Raw genomic sequence first — 18,971 nt, forward strand, 5'->3', positions numbered from 1 at the left:
GAGGGAAAGTAGCTTTCTCAGCATCACCCAACAAGGCAGTGACACAGTGAAGCTAAGTTCCTGGTTACGCTTTTTGTTGGCATACCTCTGTTGATTAAGGTTGTGGGAAAAGAAACCACATACACAACCAGTGTAACGGTGCTAGTAAAACGCCAGCGTCAGTCTAGATATACCAAGTGATCAGTGCTTTTGTCAGAGTAGTTAACCTCACTTGAGCAGGTGGTAGTGTTACCCTGACCTAAAAATTCCTGATGGCAGATGTGGCATCAACATTAGTAGAGTTATCCTGATAAAACATTTGTAATTTAGAAGAGGCCTGGGAACAGAATCTAAGTCTCTTAATTCCCTGGTTTTAGCCTTTGGACACAAGACTATGGTCCCACCATAGTGTTGATTACCAAATTCAAGCATATGTATGTTATTTTCTGAGGAATGTTGTTATTTTATGCAGAATTAAGTAGCATCAAAAACAACATCTTGAATGGGCCATTTTGTTTTCTAGGATCAAACTACTGCAGAACAGGGACCTGTTGGATAGGCAAAGTGTTGCCACCACTTGGAGTCTCTTGGGTTCAACCATGATTCACAGCCTCTTCCTGATTAACTCCTCAGGGGATATTTTTCTGGAGAAACACTGGAAGAGTGTTGTCAGCCGTTCTGTTTGTGACTACTTTTTTGAGGCACAGGAGAGGGCTACAGAGGCAGAAAATGTACCTCCTGTGATCCCCACACCTCACCACTATCTCTTGAGTGTTTATCGTCATAAGATCTTTTTCGTGGCAGTGATTCAGACGGAAGTGCCTCCCCTATTTGTCATTGAATTCTTACATCGGGTTGTCGACACTTTCCAGGTGAGAGAAGCAGATATTTTGTCATGGTGTTTCTTATTTATCTATCACTGGTGCAATTACCCTCTTATAATACAATAGACCCCCAACTTATACAGAGGTTGCGTTCTTGCGCAACCCCATGTAAGTAAAATTGTGTATAACTTGGAGCGGGGAAGCCAGGAAACTGACCAGCATAGGGGGCCGCAGAGAGCCTGACTGCTGCACTGGTCAGTTTCCCCTCTCCTGTCAGTGGTGGCAGGGAGGAGTCAGACTGACTCTTGCAGCCCCTGACAGGAGCAGGAAACTGACCAGTGAAGTGGTGCTGGTCACTTTCCCTGCTCCTGTGAGAGGTGGGGCTCCTGGCTGCCCACCACTCACAGAAGCCGGGAAACTGACCAGTGCAGCAGCCAGGCTCTCTGCTGCCCTCCACTCACAGGAGAGAGGAAACTGACCAGCAGTGCTGTGCTGGTCAGTTTCCTGGCTCCCCACAAGTTACACCAAATGTGATCCTGGCCACTCAGAGGAGCTGGGAAACTGACCTGTGCTGCTCAGTTTCCTGGAGCCAGGTGCCAGCTCCATTTAGTCAACACCCAACCAGTGAGTGCTTTTTATAGTAAATTGAAGTGAACCACTTGAATTGCACCGGCCAACAAAGAGACATTTGAGATCATATAACACAAATTTTAATTAATTTAACAAAATAACCCTAATGATAATTAACAACTTTGAGGTTCACTGGTTCTTTTACAAGGTGGGAAGGGGTATTAGATAGTGCTGAGTGTTAATCCAGTAGCCTTTCAGCTTTGCAGATCTGGTACTTAAATCCTGCCTTGGATCATAAAGGATTTGCCTTCTTTCATTTTTTTGTAACAGGGTATTTTTTCTTTATCACCAGAACATTCTATTTTATGGAGTACAGTGGCAGTGAAGTACTGAGTGTGAAGGACTCAGAAAGGCCAAAATTTTGAAATGTTGTGATATTATGGTTATATTTAATTTAAAAAGCAGAACAGGGTGGTAAGGGGCAGGGACAAACTGTGTTAAGTTACCAGTAATTTCCTTCCTCTTTCGTCTGTGTCCCACAATTGTCACTCTGCTCATGAGAAGACCAGGACTGGATCAGCAACAAGGTGATTCCCAGTCACGATGCTGTTGGACTGATAACTATAAAAACAGGACACTATAATCAATTTATGTATCGGAGGGGTAGCCGTGTTAGTCTGGATCTGTAACAGCAGTGAAGGGTCCTGTGGCACCTTATAGACCAACAGAAGAGTTTTGAGCATGAGCTTTCATGAGCACATCAGAGCAGCATCTGATGAAGTGAGTCTGTGCTCACGAAAGCTCATGCTCAAAACTCTTCTCTTCTGTTCTTCTCTTCTGTGCCACAGGACCCTTTGTTGCTAATCAGTTTATGTTTGCAATGGTTTTGCCGTTGTATGCGCTGTAGCCAGTGCCATCTCTAGCCCTTTCCCAAATACTAAGTTCACATAGATTTAAAGAGGTACAAAGTGGAGCTGCCTTTCATGGGATTTTTTTGAATCTCAAGTGTTCCAATTGGATTTTTCTCTTTCAGAAGGACTATGGGGGACCAACTATTTCTTTCAGATAATGGTGTGTTACCTTTGAATTGGGTTTCTCTGAGTTTCTTGTGGATTTAGAATAGGAATTTTGTTTCACAGAATGAGGAGTCACATTAGAGGTGCCTCAGAGTGTTAATCTTCAGAGAACAGTAGTAGTGGGATCCTCCGGCAGTACAGGGAAGGAAGACAGGCATCTTCTCCTGCCTGCAAGGCTCTGAATCTTGTGATCAGGGTTTGAGTCGTCCCATGACCAGGGTTGCAGCGGAAGAGAGAAAAGAAGAGCCTTTATCATATGTGCTTTATTTCTAAACATTATATTCAGATGGGGAGAATTCAGACATGGGAGATGTGGGCAGGGCATGAGAAGTGCCATTAGATTTATTCAAGGATCAGATTGGTTGGTGGAGCAGGAAACTTGATAGTGTCCTTCCCTGGGGAGATGTTGATAAATGTGGAGAGGGCTGGGAGAAGAGCCACAAGAAAGATTAAAAGATAAGAAAAGGTGCCTTACAATGAGAGCTCAGTCTATTTAGATTAACAAAGAAAAGGTTACATGTGACTTGATTATAGTCTATAAGTAGTTACATGGGGAACAAATGTTTGACAATAGGCTCTTCAATGTATTGGTGAAAGGACAAGAAGGAATCCTGTGGCACCTTAAAAACTAACAGCTTATGCCCTAACAAATCTGTCACAGGATCCATCCTTAATTTTGCAGGTACAGATTAACACGGCTGCCCCCTCAGATTTACTAGTGAAAGGTCAATGTAATCCAATGGCTAGAAACTGAAGTTAGGAAATTCAGGTTAGTTCTACACTAGAAAAGAAATTCCACCTAAGATATGTAACTCCAGCTATGACTAGACAGGATAAATTGACCCTCTTGGATCAATTGCTGCCTGCTGATCCGGCTGGTAGTGTTGACATGCCCCATGCTTGAGAGGTGAGAACTGCCTCATTCAAGTGTCAAAGTTATGGGCTGTCCAATTAGTGCTATTCAAATGAATGAGCAGCAACGAAGGGTCCTGTGGCACCTTATAGACTAACAGAAAAGTTTTGAGCATGAGCTGTCATGAGCACAGACTCACTTCAATCAAATGAATGAGGCAGTTCTCACCTCTCAAGTGCACTTCTATGAAACCATCAGCATCCCCTTCCAGCCAAGGTTGAAAGACTTGGGTTGGACTTTTGCTGCCTACTAAAAATAGCTCTTCTGGCAGCACTTTGAAATCAAGGCAAGCCCCAAAGGATCGCAGCATGCTTCACACATGTCGCAGATAGTATGTGACATTTGCATCATCCTTTTGTGTTTTACGCATTGCCAATGTATAGCTAAAAGAAATATATGTGAACACGTACTATAACTTAGCCTGACTGTTATGCAGACATCTTTTGGATGACATGTGGTAGCTGCTTAATGCCACACAGATACCTTGTGACAGTTGAGGACTGGCAAAGAATAATTATCTCTTCAGCTGAAATTGTGGGCTAGGATAAAATTAGGTAGGTGGGATATAATCACCCACATCAGAATCTGTGCAAAACAGCTTCATAACACTCTTATTTTTATGAAAAATGCATTGAATTTCTGATAAGCATGCATAGTCTGCAGCTTGGTTTTACCAAAGGGTGGCTTCATAAGCCATGCACAGCCCCTAGTAGCAAGCTGTGGTATTAATGTAATATATTCAAACAAAGGGAACCACTGAATCACCAGCAGAACTTTTTTCCTGGAGCTCTTCCATCCAGGTTACTAACCTGGTAAGATTTGATAGGTTCACAGCCTGATTTGTTATGTTCTGGTCAGAAATTGTTAAACGTGTAGGATGTGAAGTGAGAAACAGTGAAGGAAGCTTAACTAAGCTGTAGCAATTGTCACTAAGAGACTGAGTGACTGAACCAGGTGCTGGACTGGGGATCTTTTATTATTCATGCTGTGGGTTTCTCCTTTTACCTACTTCTCAAGTTTATGTGCTGGGTTTCTGTCCTTCAGAAGGAAAGAATTGCTTTTCAGGCTCCTCAGCAGATTGTGGAATACCAGACTTCTGCTCTCAGGACGGAGGGTTAGCAGGCCATTCAAGTTTGGGGCTTTATCAGCAGTATATGAGACTCCAAAGGGCATTGGAGTGAAAAACGCAAGTGTAACGTGGAAGTGTGGTACTTTAGAAATGTTAGTTGGTGAATGTTTTTGTCTGTAAAACAAAGACCAGGTAGAAAGGAACAGCATCAAAATGGGCTTGCTGTAATTTTCTGGCTTTCCGCTAGTCTCCCCCATTACTAGCAATTCATGTAGTATAACTCTTTTGACTTTTTATAAAAATTGAAGTGACTTAAACCAGCAATAAAAATACTGTATGTGTTTTGCAACGTGAAAGTGGAATAGCAAGAGGGGATTGTTCCACACAGTCATCAGGACTGCAGAGGCGTGCAGATGAAGATTAGGACAGTGATTCCCAGCCAGGCATCTGGGGCTCTCTGGGGACCTGTGAGCAAGTTTCAGGTGGTCTGCCAAATGGAGCCAATGTTAGGCTCACTTGCGCTCAAGGCAGACAGCTGAAACCCCAGCGCATGGAGCTGTAGCCTGAGTCCTCAAGCCTGGCCACCTGGGGCTGAAGCCAAAGCCTGAGCAGATAAGCTTTGCTGGGGCCCCGTGGCATGGGGTAGTTAACCTGCTTGCTGTCCTCTAGTGCTGGCCCTGGTTTTCTGCACAGAACTGCCAGGGCCAGCATTTTATGAAGAAACATGTGGAGATTTTATAGCCTGTTGGTGGTAAGGTTAGGATAGGTGAGGAAGGCAGTGTACTCAAGGCCTGATCTTCACAAAAAAGTTAGAGGTCAACCTGGCTATGCCACTCAAGTGTGGAAAAATCCATACCCATGAGTAACATAGCTAATCCAACTTGACCTGTAGTGTAGGCAGTGTTAGGTTAATTCTTTCAACAAGCTATCTACTCCCTCTGGGGAAGGTAGATTACCTACAGTAATAGAGGAACCCTTCCGATTGGTACAGATAGTGTCTGCGTTTGAAGAGTACAGTAGCACAGCTACAAAGGTCGACAGGCTCTAATACTTGGCTGTAATTAGTAGACCCATTGGTCTCTCTCACTTCTAGCAGCATTAAAATTCACAGTTGTTCCTATGAATATGCTTATTGGTGAATCTGAGTAATTGTGTTGATTTCACACAGGATTATTTTGGTGTCTGCTCGGAGGTGGTGATCAAGGACAATGTTGTGGTGGTTTATGAGGTACTGGAGGAGATGCTGGACAATGGATTCCCATTGGCTACTGAATCCAATATCCTAAAGGAGCTGATAAAACCCCCCACCATTTTGCGAACTGTCGTCAACACCATCACAGGTACAGTTGAGCAAGGATGTAGGTCAGGGGTTGAGTCACTGTGATGATCCTTCTGCTGAAATGATTCCAAATGCTTTGGAGGGAGGATAAGACATTCCTCTTCTGACCACAGCCTCCTTGCCCCCACTGATACAGTGGGGGGACCTATGGTAGCATATTGGCTTGGGGGCAGTCCAGGTCCTAGCATTGGATATAGGATCTCCTTTTACCTCGAAAGCTTTCTGCCCACAAGGGGCATCCAGCTCTCTAGTGGGAATCCATGAAACACAAGTGGTCTGTACCTCCTCCTCTCATATGCCAGGTTAGTGGGAAGGGTGGCAGGAGAGGTGAACGCAGACTAAGAGCCATTGGACAGTGGCTTTCCTGAAGTGACAGTTCTCTTGTATAATGAGAGAGAGGATTTCAGACACACATCCATATACTATTTTGGTGAGGTCGGGGGCTGCTTATGGGGCTTTGCTAGGCTGCCTGTGTTCATCCTGATTTCCTCAACCCTTCCAGGAAGCACCAACGTAGGTGACCAGCTCCCTACTGGACAGCTATCAGTCGTACCTTGGCGACGGACTGGTGTGAAATACACCAATAATGAGGCATATTTTGATGTGATTGAGGAGATAGATGCAATCATTGACAAATCAGGTATGAGTGTTCCTTCCAGAGAAGGCTGAGAGAACCTATTGTAGGATCGCCTAGGGGGAGAGGATGTGTTTTTTCCTAAGGGGGATGAGGGGATGTTGGAAGCTCTTGAAAGCTGTTCTCCTGTTTTCATTCTGATCCCTTAACTGCTCAGATGGGCTGTTTAGTCTTAAGTTTTTGTGAAGAGTCAATGGATTCACGCTATAAGTCCTGACGGGTTTGTCTTGGGCACTGAGTAGTCTGTCATCTTTCTCTGTTCCCTTTTGAAACCTTTATTACCAACTGTACATTGGAAACATAGAAAGAGGAAACTTTTGTTGTTGAAATTACTTCCTTAATCTTAATGCATCTTCCCATATGTCCACTGGCAGTGAAAGCTTTCACTGTCAGCTGTTAAAGTAGGGGGAAGCCCATTGTGACAGGTTTGATCACAAACTTCCCTTTGAGGCTGTCACCCGGTGTGCTGCTCATAATACTGAGTCTGCCTGTCTGCCCTCTGGAGCACCTCACCACCTTATCCTGCTGGGCCAGCAGTTCTGTTCTTCCCTAGCAAAGGGACAGAGTTGGGGTAGCAGCCCCCCACAAGAGTAACACAGACATTAAAACAGCTCAGTTCTGAGAAGGTTCAGTTATAGGGACTTGACAGCATCCAGGAGCACAACCCTCAAAAGGGATCAACATGCCAGATACATCCACCTTACTCTGTATAAAAGTTTTACACAGAAGCCGCTTGTAGAGTTTGCTCTCTTTAGCAACAAAAGAGAGTGGTTCCTCCTCCTCCCCACCCCAGGTAAGAAGTATTTACACTGGGTTTGATAACAAAGAAAAGTACTTTTGTTAAGGGTAAAAAGTTGGAATAAATGACTGCAAGTGAAAACAGACAGGTCAAGGCAAGTTACTAATCTAAGATAAAACACACCAGCTAATCTAATACACTGTGGCTACAGTTACACTAGCCGAGTTTTGTAAACATAATTGGGGTTTTATCAACAAACTCACGAAGTGTGCACACACAAAATACCATTTGTCAACAGAAACTGTCAACAAAAAAGCTGTGGAGATGCTCTGGGGACCCTTTTGTCGACAAAGCAAATCAAAAGATCAGTCTGCTTTTAATGTGTAGACACGATCTGTCAACAGAAGTGTTGTTTGAACATCTCTTCGAACAATAATTTCTGTAGAACAGATCACTGTAGTGTAACCATAGGCTGTGAGAGATTGTTACAGATCATGATTCTCACCCCAGACGTTATTGTAGATAAAATCCTTTAAGACAGAGCTGATTTTTTTCTCTACCCTAGATCTAACAGCTCCTAGTGTCCTTAGTGGTCTGTTTTCTGTAAGGGTTCATTTTTACTCTGGTTGTTCTCTCTGTGTTGCAATATTCTCCACTTGCCCAGGAAGAATTTCAGTGAGGTCTGCCTTCCATAACCTGTTCTGTTTTACTTCCTATTGCAGGTTCCACAATTACAGCTGAAATACAAGGGGTGATTGATGCTTGTGTTAAACTGACTGGGATGCCAGATCTCACCCTCTCTTTCATGGTAAAGTTCAAGAAAAGGGTTGTTAGGCCCTCTGGGGGTTCATCAGTAATGAGTTCACCTCAGGGTAGCTACTTGACATGACTGAGTAGATAGGCTTGTTATACACTAGGGCAGAGTACACCCTAGGTTCACATGTTACACAAGTATTAAACAGCTTAACACAGCTACAGAACAGAATGTGTCATGTGTCGCATGACAGATGCTTGAGGTGTTGGGCGTGGGAAAGGAGCATGAGGAAAGAGCACAGACAGATTCCTTTTCATAAATTGTGTTGCTTTCTTGAACTTCCTGACTTGGTCTTATTTCAGAACCCTCGGTTGCTGGATGATGTCAGCTTTCATCCGTGTGTGCGTTTCAAGCGCTGGGAATCGGAGCGGATTCTCTCTTTCATCCCACCAGATGGGAATTTCCGATTGCTCTCCTATCATGTCAGTGCTCAGAAGTAAGTAAAGAATTTAGAGCTGAGTGTTTTCAAGATTGGGATCTTTGTGCCTTCCTGCCCAGAGCTTCCTTTGCTGAGTGAGGAGCTGAGAAAACTTGTGCTGTTTCTAAATTTAAACTCTTTACTCTATGATACAACAATGTGGCAGTTTCAGTTCTATGCACCAGATGTGCTCACACCCTAGTGACTGGTTTGTAACCTACAGATATGACAAAATACACAGTAGAGCCCACTGTCCATTTTAGTTCCTTACACTATGCAGGCTCCTAAAGATAGATCAAAATAATTGAATAAACCAATGATGGTGGTGTCTGTTTTAGTGGCACTGGTGGTAGTTATTTCAGCAGTTCGGGCTTCACCCTGACAAGATGCACATCTTGGCTGTAGACGTGAAAGCTGTTTGTTAGACATGGTTGAACAAAGTGCACCTTGCAATCTGTACTGGACAGAGAAGAGCAGAAATGACAGCGTCGAACTGCAAATACATTTGTGTGTTCCAAGGCAGTGGTGTTGACTTTGCTTAGTGCAACTTGCTGATGAGAAAATCTAGCATCCTTCATCTAATCCCCAAAGAAGATTCCACATAATAGTTTATCCTGGACACACCTGCAATGTGAGGAAGTGGGGAACAGGTTCAAGTTGAACCTCTCTGGTCTGGAACTCTCCCATTCAGCAAAGTCTATGATCCAGTGGGAGCATGGATGTTACTGGACCAGAGAGCCACAGGGGTTGGCTGGGAATCTGGCAGCAGAGGAGGCAGCAGCTTGGAGCCCACCCAACCCATGGTCAGGGGCAAGGAGCCTGGCTGGGGCAGAAGGAGAGTTAGTCCTGCAGCTGGGAAACCAGTGCCTCGCAGTCCAGCCAGTAAGCTGGGAGCAAAGCTGGTCGACCAACTGGGGAGTCAGTGGCCCAGAGCACAGCAGAGCCAGTCCCACGGCTGAGTGGCCAGTGTGCTAAAGCCACCCAGGTGGGTGGGAGCAGAGCTGCGGGTAGGGGGCCCAGCCAGGGCCTGCAGTGGAGAGCCAGGAGGCCATCAGCAGAGGGGCTAAAATGACCATCCCTGGTCTGGCAAACTCTCTCATTCAGGACGGGGTATGTCCCCAGGGTGCTGGACCAGAGAGGTCCAACCTGTAAAGAAAGGTTGTGATGTACTGAAGGGTGTAGCTAACAGAGTTAAAATGCTGTCATAACTTCCTGGTCTGGGGTTCAGCTATCATGCACCATTCATTTTCTTCCTTCTTATGCAGAAGGAGTGTCCAGTCGTGTTGGCTGTGCACAGCTTGAGTGATTGTGCGATGGAAAGTGAAGGTGATGGAAAGTGAAGGTGTCCAATGCATCTGGTGAAGAGGGTCTTCTCCCACAAAATCTCATGCTCCAAAAATTCTGTTAGTCTGTGTGGTCCCACAGGACTTCTCGTTGTCCATGTGGATACAGACTAACATGGCTACCCCTCTGATACTTGAAGGTGAGGAGTAGCTTACAATAGCTGTGACTTGTCTTTTGTTTCAGCTTGGTGGCCATTCCTGTCTATGTTAAACACAACATCAGTTTCCGTGACAGCAGCTCATTGGGACGCTTTGAGATCACAGTGGGACCCAAGCAGACTATGGGGAAGACAGTAGAGGGGGTGATGGTCACCAGCCAGATGCCAAAAGGGGTCTTGAACATGAGCCTCACCCCGTCCCAGGGAATACACACCTTTGATCCAGTTACAAAGGTAAGAAGAATGGGGGCGGAGGGACTTTCCTTGTAGCCTGATGTATGGGGGTCACACACTCAGGCAGAACGTAACACAGAACTGGCTGGACCAAAGGTCCATTGAGCCTGGTAACTTGTGTTCCAGCTGTGACCAAACTGCATAAACCACATTCTCTGGGTTTTGGCTAAAGATCTGGAAGGGAGCTCCTTGCAGGCCTGCCGATGGGGAGGGTTTGGGCGGGCAAAGTGGGTAATTGTCCTGGGACCTGGTGATTCAAAGAGGCCTGGGGCACCCAGCTGCTGCCACCACCACTACTAGAGCAGCAACAGCAGCTGGAGGCCCAGACCTTTGAAATTAGCGCTAGAGAGTCGCTCTGCATTATTGTGTAGCTCTGAGGGAGGGGGCCCAGTGCCGTGTTCTGGGTGACCCTGAGAGCTGGATGCCCTGGCCACACCCCTTCCAGCAACACAGAGCTGGGTTCCCTCACACCTTGCCCAGGGTCCTCTACTGTGTACTGTGTCAGTGTTCCTGGCTCCTTGTCACAAGGTGAGTGAGAATTGTCTCCGCTTCTTGGCCCTGAGCATCACTCCCAGCAAAATTTCCCCAACCTGAAGAGAGCCCCTTGTCCTGTACTGAGAGGAATTCTTATCCAGTGCACCACAATCAGTCCCTTCTGCCCCTTGTAATGCAAACTGATCTGGTCAGACCCTGAGCAAATACCCAACCTCCTCAGAGTTGGGACGGGCAACACTATGGAAGTGGAGATGGGGATTATCTTCCACAGTAAAACAACTGGTTTTTGGTCACTCCTGGGTGGAACAGAATTTACAAAGTTTGTAATGCTCCCCAAGAAGGATTTAATGCTACGTGGTCACACTGTGAGCCTGTGTAAAAAGAGTGTCTCTCTTGAACTGTGATTAGAAGTTTCCTGGCCGTAAGAGCTTGCTAAATGGGATACAGTTATTTTTATTAGTTTGTTCTCTTTGGATCTCCTTGCCCTTTTTAGGGAACAATGGATGCCCCAACTGGGTGAAAGTGACTAGTCTCCAAGGGGTAGCTTAACAAACAACAAGCAGTTCTGTAGCACCTTAGAGGCTAACAGGTTTATTAGGTCGTGAGCTTTTGTGAATGAGACTCACTTCTTCAAATGAAAAATTTTTGAATGAAAAGCTACAGTAAACTCTTTCATACCTGGCAGTCTATCCGGAACTCTCAAATAACTGGCATTTTAACCATATATAAGTTTTAGTTATGTTTTCCATAAGTACAGTGTAGTGAAAGCAAATACAAATAAATACAGCAAATACAGTATGTTTACAGTGTAAATACGGCTATTGTTGGTAAATAAAGTACTCTGCATACATTTTTGTTTGTTTGTTAATATCTAATCATGTTTTCCTTTAGTGTTATGCATTGCTAGATATACCTCTCTAGTGTCCAGAATATTTGAATATTCAGCAACGCTGCCCCCCCACCACCAGTCCTGTTTATTGGACTTGTAATGGGTGAAAGTGAGGTAGCATTTCACTGGCACTGCCAGTCCTGACCACTGGGGGGCACACTCTTTTAATTAGACCCCCAGTTTCATCATGCACCATTAAATTGTCTTCATGGCTTGAATGCAGAAAACCAAATCCTGACAGGGACTGAAAGCATCTTGGTTTAAAGCTGTCAGTGGGGTGGTTCATACAGCTGTGGTTCTCAATCAAAGACCTGGGTATCCCTAGGGGTACACGGAGGTCTTCCAGGGGTACCTCACAGATCTCAAAAGCTACATGAAAAGCACTAGCAAGGTCAGTACAAACAAAAATTTCATACAAATCTTGTTTCTAGTGCTTTATAAACCATATACTGATATGTAAATACAGTAGTTTCCAATTGATTATATTTCATAATTATCTGGTAAATATGAGAAAGAAAGCAGTTTTTGTTAATAGGAGGCTGTGACACCTGTATTTTTGTCCAGTTTTGTAAGCATATAGTACAAATGAGATGGAATCTGGGGGTATGCAAGACAAATCAGACTCTTGGAAGGAAGGCAGTAAGAAAGGGTTGAGAGCCACCCCTTTACAGGGTACCATCACTGGATCCATCTGTCTCAATACCTTCTCTCTGTCCTTTGAAGTTGCTCTCCTGGGATGTTGGGAAAATAAACCCTCAGAAGCTGCCGAGTCTGAAGGGGACTATGAGCCTTCAAGCTGGCACGTCCAAACCTGATGAGAATCCCACCATCAACCTGCAGTTTAAAATTCAGCAGCTGGCTATCTCTGGTACGTGACTGTCAGCCTGGAGCCTGGACAGTCCTGGTCTACTACACACACTGCTTGAGTGTGTCTGACCTGCAGAATGTGCTCCTGGATTAATACGGGGCCATGTGAATGTCATAACTGAGTCGTCATCTAAAATAGTCTCTGTACTTGAACTACACCCGGGCGCAGGGGTGGCCAAGCAGCTAGGGACAAAGAGCCATGCATAAAGTGCAACGAGCCACATGGATAGAGTGCAAAGAGCCATTGTATTGTAGATTTATTTTCTTCTCTCTGTCTACATACATATAATATCCATCTGTTTAGATCGATAGCTAGATAAAAATAAATATGTAATATATGGCTCAATGCCCTGCCCATCTCCAGAACCCAGTACCCTCAGCTCCCCACTATAACCTAGTCCCCTCCTTCCCACAGAGCCAGGCATCTCCAATCCCATCCCCTCCACACTCCACTGCTCTAACTTGATGCCAGTGACTCACCAGAGCTGCCGCCACCCCAGAACCACCACGCACTTCTCCCATCAAGCACTGGGGCACATGCGCAGAGCAGCGGATGGCACTTCTAGTGCATGGCTCTGAGAAGGAGCCGCGTTTAGTGGCTCAAAGAGCTGTGGGTTGGCCACTCCTGCCCTGGTGTATGCTTCAGGAGTTGTTCGTACGGTCTCTCCAGACTGCTGTGGAACAGCCTGCCTGTGTTTTCCTTACATGTGCCCCCGTCCCCGCATTCCCTTCTCCCCTTAGAGCTCTGTAAAGCATACAGTGGGGGTGACCAATGTTGCTAACAAAATCGAGGCAGGTGGTGACCAGCCGCCTATGTCCCTTTGCCTGCAGGTTGTTTCTAGATTTCATGCTCTCCCAAGGCTTCTCCCTGCCATCTGTGGCAGTATCGCAGCTCTCTGATCCCCAGAGTCTCACTGTCGTCTCATTTGTTTTAGGGCTGAAGGTGAATCGCCTGGACATGTATGGGGAGAAGTACAAACCGTTCAAGGGCATAAAATACATGACCAAGGCTGGCAAGTTCCAAGTCCGAACTTAGAGAGCCCAGGCATGAGGGAAGAACCACGAGCACTCTCATTTCCTCTGTTCCCAATTGTTGGATGCAACCTCTGCCCGCTGTCAACCCCAGGGGCTGCCCCCTTGCCTTGTTCTCATTCCTCCAGGGATGTCAGTAGCCATCCAGGGATGTCGGCCAGGTTTAGAATGTGCTACTCTTCCTAACTGGCTTTCATTCCTGTGAGAACTGAAAGGCAAAAAAGGATTAGTCATAAGAGAATGGGCAGTTGGAATAGTTTTGGAGAGGCAAAGGGAGATGGAGGCTTCTCCTTTCCAGAAGGAGGAAGCAGAAGCTTGTTCACAGGTTGCACAAGGGCAGTAGGAGGAGGGGAAGAGTGAATCTGGTTATCTCTTACTCCAGAAAGCTCTCTTGGTCGTTACATGTCTTAAGCCTCTCAGGATATACTGGAAGTTTCAACTACACCTAGCCTTGTGCCCTGCCAAGGACTGACTGGAGCAGGGATTACCTTGTGATGGCTGAAGGATGGGACTGTCTGAACGTGCTAATAGTCACAAGTCTCCCTGTCTTCTCTATTCAGTATTTAGGGTGGGGTATTTCTCTTAGTTCCTTTGTTGGGGGAGGACGGGGACAGCTGTATATACAAATATTTAAGTATCTGTGTGAAGTGATGTCTGTTTGATGGCAACCCTAACTGCTGCTGAACAAAGAGGATAGGCCACATAATGGCAAAGTGAGTGTTGGGGAGATTCCTATCTCTTCCTATTTGTAACAATGTCTCTGGTGGTTCTGCTGCTCACTGACATGTATATTTGAGGTTCTGTGTCCTGGTATCTGCATGATATTCCTGGCTGTGTTATCTGATTCCACTCCCTGCTTTGTTCTGCTGCTGTGCTGGTGGATGCCAGCCTCCATTGTCATTCCTCGGGGGCCACCTGTATTGTAAGCCACTGTACTTCATTTTGACCACCCTGGCGTGTGCCATACAGAGTAAAGTATACCTGGATAGGGTGTAGCTCTGTGTTACCCATGATATGCTCTTTGGCCACTGGATGCCATCTGTGCTCTTTTGGGGTAGCAAAGCTTACCTGTGTTTGACTGTGCATATGTCTACACAACCTGGAGAATTTCCTTGGCTGTGCAGTTGAGCCCTCACAATCAGCGTGTGAGACCAGGAGGCATGACACCTGCTGTGGGATAACTTGCAATCTACTGTGATCTGTGTGTGGTGGATGTTTGTAATGGGTGAGAAGTACCACGTTTTGGAATTACAAATTCTTGTGTAACTAATAGGAATTCCCTTGCAGGCTGCCCTGGGATCTGGGCATGCTCAGTGCAAATACAACATTCCTGCCAGGGTATCAATAAAGGTCAATTTTACCTGTAGTCTGTGTTCATTTTTCTGTCTTGGGTTCAAAAGGGCTGCAGAAGGTATACAGAGTTGAAGCTAGATCATGCTAACTGTGTCTTGAATGAGGGAGCCCCTGTGAGATGATCACTATACCAGTAATATGTGTTTTTCTGGCTCTTCTCTTATCTTGGTTACTTCCTTTCCAGTCTGTATAAAGCTCATGGTGCCACCTTTGTTTTTATTAAAAGACAGCCTACCACTGGCAAGAACACTTCCCCAGTCTGCCACTGACTATATCATAGTCATTTATTTCACTGTCAAGATCTTCCAAGATAAGAGAAGGGCCAGAAGGAGAGTGCTACAGGTAGAAGTTGGATCATGGAGTTGTTGTGGAGGAATAAGTTGGAGTATTTGGATATCTGAGTGAGGGAAAGGAAGGTGGCAGGAGGTGTCAGCCTTCATCTTCAGGCTACAGAACTGAGGGGGACACAGTGGAGGAGGCAGGGGCTTTCGGATGAAAGGTTATCTTTATTAAACTCGCCATGAGCCATCCAAGAGATGTAACAGGATGAGATGCTAAGTTGAATGGGGGGATTCATTAGTTTCAAGGTCAGAAAGGGCCATTGTGATCATCTAGTCTGGCTGCTTGCATAATAGTGGTAGAAGCTTCCAAAATAATTCCTAGACCATATCTTTGGTGCAAAAGATTACCAGTAATGGAAAATCTACCAGGATCCTTGATGAATTTTTCAAGTTGCTCATTAACCTGACTGTTAAAAATGTATGCCCTATTTCAATCCAGCTCTGTCTCCAATCCAGTCATAGGGTGGTTTATACCTTTTGCTACTAAGTTGAAGAGCTCATTATCAAACATTTGTTCCTCAGGTAGGTCCTTAAATTGTGACCAAGTTGCCCTTAACCTTCTATTTGTTGAGCTAAACAGTTTGAGGTCCTTGACTCTGTCATGTAAAGCATGTTTTCTAATACCTGAACCATTTTGTGGCTCTTTTCTGCACCCTTTCCAGTTTATCAACATCCTCTGTACATTTTTTCCATTATAGTTTTGTGTTTCTTCTCCTGCTCCCCTTTGAACTGCCATGACAGTGCTACTCTGCACAGCTGCGGGGGGAACAACACTGTCATCTGAGCAGTGCTAAGGCCTCCCCTTTCGCCCTCTGCCCTGCTCCTTTTCAGATGCAGAGCTGGGCCCCCCTCCCAATCTGCCATGGGGCCTGCGGCAGCTGTTGGCCCCACTGGCTGTGGAGAAAGCTAGAACTTGTTCATAAATATCCTGTGCGTTGCAGGGGGGGCTGTAGTGGAACTTAGACTGTGGGAATGGAGCTACCTTACGCTGAGCTTATTCTGAGGGGTTCTTTACAGCAGTATTTCCCAATTGTATTTGGCCATGGAAGCCTTTTAAACTCGAAAGAATTATACAGACCCCCATTCCGAGGCTCTACACCCCTCAGCCCCCAACTCCCCACATCTCCAGACTCAACCACTCTCAGCCCCAAACCAGCCCATGGGACTAACCCATCCATGGCGCTGGCTGGGGGAGCCTACGCTGGGCAGCCACGTGCACCCAGCGGAAGGGAGGCTGGCGTGGAGGTGTTCCATTGGCAGGGGTGAGCTGAGCCACATCCACCAGAGGGATGTGGCTGCTTGGGCAGCATACGAGTGAGGGGCTCTCTGGGGCTCTCTGCCCTGCCACCACTGAAATAATGGAACTAGATTCAGTTGGTGTAACAGCTGGATCCCTCCCTCCACCCTGCCAGCTGTTAAACCAATTAAATTTAGTTCTACTGTTTCAGGACAGGGCACTGCAGAGGAATCAGCTGTCATGACGGAATTTTCTGGCTGAACCTTTATTTTCACTTCGCGGAACCCCAGGGTTCTGCAGAACATCATTTGGGAAACACTGGTCCATAGGGAACTGGAAAGGCATCAGTTGCTTTCTATGGAGAATTCACCTCGCCCAAGACCAGAGTGGAAGGGATGAGCCTCTCTGAGCTCACTCACCACAGAATGCCAACTCTTCCTCTGTCACTGGTGGAGGATCATGCTGGCAAAACACCCAAGTTCTTTCAAAGCTGTGAGATATCATTAACCTGCAGAAATATTTCCTAATGCACTCATCACAACTGAGTAAAGAAGGATGGCCTTGTGGACAAGGCAGTCTTTTGGGTCTTAGGGGAGCTGGGAATCAGTCCCCAGCTCTGTCACAGACTTCCTATATGGCCTTGAGCAAGTTACTTAACATCTCAGCCTCAGCTTATATCTCTGTGAAAGCGGATTAGTACTTTCCTCCACCTTTGTGTCTCCTCTGTTTGAATCATAAACTCTTCTGGCAAAGACTGTCTCTGTGAATGTACAGTGTTTAGCACAGTGAGACCCTGATCTTGGTTGGGACACTACGCATTTCTGTAATGCAAATAAATAACGGTGAAAGTTTTTTAATGAGCTGTTATTCTATACGGTACCAGGTTCTAGCCTGTCCTATTTCTGGTCAAGGGATACTTCCATCTAGTTATAATTTGAAAAGATTCCAGACTCTGCAGCATTTAAATGGTAGGCTGTGCTGTAAACCAAAGGTCTGGTGCAGGGGAAATGTTGCTTTCTCACTTCAGATGACAATTGAGGGACCTGTTAGTTTAAAAGGTACTTTCCAACAAATGTAATAGGCTTCTGCCCTGACAAGCAACTGTTGTTATCTCTCAAGACTCAGCTTTCATGTCTAGGAAGAAATTTGTTTTCCATATTGGTAGCAGATTTTGTTAGATCTATAAACTTGCATCTCACATCCAAGTAAATAAAATTTCACCCCAGAGCTCTGCTAACCCTCTTGGGAAGAGGATGCCTCTCTTTCATTGTTATACATCTGCTAAAACATCTCTTTTTGATTAACTGCTGTTTTGTTTCAGTTAAACCCCTAAAATCTCCAATGTTCCCATCACTGCAGGCTGAGAACCTTGCTAAAAATACACTGGAACCTAACCAGGAGTTTGCAAACAGCTTTGACCTTTGAACCTGCTCTGCTGTTGAGTCAGCGACTGGGTTATGCAAACCTTCGGGGTTTCCATAATGCAGTCGAGACTGCAGTTTTTTTTGCTTTGCTTCCTGAAACCAGGAGGCCAAATTTCTTGGTTAATTAAATGTAAAAAGTTTCCTCTTTGAACATCCTTGGGCAGTGCCTGTGGGATGCAGCTAAATTCCTGCCTTAATTGGCCGTGCATCTAATTATTTATCTAATAGAGCTAAGACTGGACATTTATTGAGGGTGAGCCTCTCAGTGAGGAGAGGAAAAGTGTGTGCTTGTTAGAAATGTGGCTGCATAAGGGTTGAAAATCAAAATCTCTTACTCACGCAGATATGCTCAGCACAGGCTCAATGGTTGCAAAGGGCTGTTACACCTTCTCGGCAGTTACCCTTAAAGCGTCAGCAAGTTTCATTGATAACTTCTTGAGCCCGGAAAGAGAAACCATCCTGTTTCTGGAAAATGAGGTGCCCTTAACAGTTCTTGCATTAAGCACAGGTACAACAAAGGCCCCTGCGTGTTACGTCCTATTCCTGCCTGTACATTCTGCATAGGGCAACCATCCCTCCCTGTCCCAAATACAAGACAGGGAGATATGGGGGTGGAGGAGCAACACCTCCGAGCTGCACCAAGTCCCAAGGAGCCAGTGCTCCCACCCGCCCCCCAGCCCTAGGGAAGTGGCAACTGTGGGTGGTCCCAGCCCAGAGCCACAGGGAAACGGTGGCCATAGATGCTCTCACCCCGACCCTCAGCCTCTGAGGGCCTAAATTGGGACAATTTGTCCCTTTTAAAAAATAAGTGGGGATGCCTTTTTGGTGTCCCAAATACATGACTGTCCTGACCAATTGCGGACAGTTGGTCACCCAAATCCTGCGGTCAGTGGGACCCAGGGCATGTCTTCAGTGTAGGGAAGATCAACCTTGCCACATTCGATCTTCTGAAATTTGACTTAGTACCCTTACTGGGGACATGCTAAATCAAACTTACAGGGCGCCCCTGTCGACTGCAGTATGTGTGCCCACCGTTAGGAGTAAGGGAAGTTGCCTGTTGACCTCCCTTAGTGAAGATAACGTGGAAGCCTGAGATAAGGTATGTAGACTATTAAGTGTCTAATTAACTTATCTGGAATGGTGTACCTTAATTCAACCTCCCCTTGCAGTGTAGACCTATGCTAAGAACCCATCCTGTCGGAACATGGCTGAAACGATCCAGC

The 18,971-nt window shown here is 45.8% G+C and overlaps 1 protein-coding gene across 4 annotated transcripts in view; it reads left to right on the forward strand.

The window, feature by feature from the left end:
* AP3M2 (adaptor related protein complex 3 subunit mu 2) overlaps window positions 1–14,888 on the forward strand; it is a 34,899-nt gene extending 20,011 nt beyond the window's left edge. For all 4 annotated transcript variants that reach the window (XM_074981638.1, XM_074981637.1, XM_074981639.1 and 1 more), the window contains 8 exons: window positions 503–851; window positions 5,600–5,771; window positions 6,273–6,410; window positions 7,866–7,951; window positions 8,260–8,393; window positions 9,903–10,110; window positions 12,218–12,362; window positions 13,297–14,888. In XM_074981638.1, coding sequence (XP_074837739.1) covers window positions 579–851; window positions 5,600–5,771; window positions 6,273–6,410; window positions 7,866–7,951; window positions 8,260–8,393; window positions 9,903–10,110; window positions 12,218–12,362; window positions 13,297–13,397 — 1,257 coding nt within the window. In that variant the 5' untranslated portion in view covers window positions 503–578 and the 3' untranslated portion in view covers window positions 13,398–14,888. The remainder of the gene's footprint in view (window positions 1–502; window positions 852–5,599; window positions 5,772–6,272; window positions 6,411–7,865; window positions 7,952–8,259; window positions 8,394–9,902; window positions 10,111–12,217; window positions 12,363–13,296) is intronic.
* The last annotated feature ends 4,083 nt before the right edge of the window (window positions 14,889–18,971 follow it).

This window comes from Carettochelys insculpta, chromosome 31, assembly GCF_033958435.1.
Source record: "Carettochelys insculpta isolate YL-2023 chromosome 31, ASM3395843v1, whole genome shotgun sequence".
In the NCBI taxonomy this organism is placed as follows: domain Eukaryota; kingdom Metazoa; phylum Chordata; order Testudines; family Carettochelyidae; genus Carettochelys; species Carettochelys insculpta.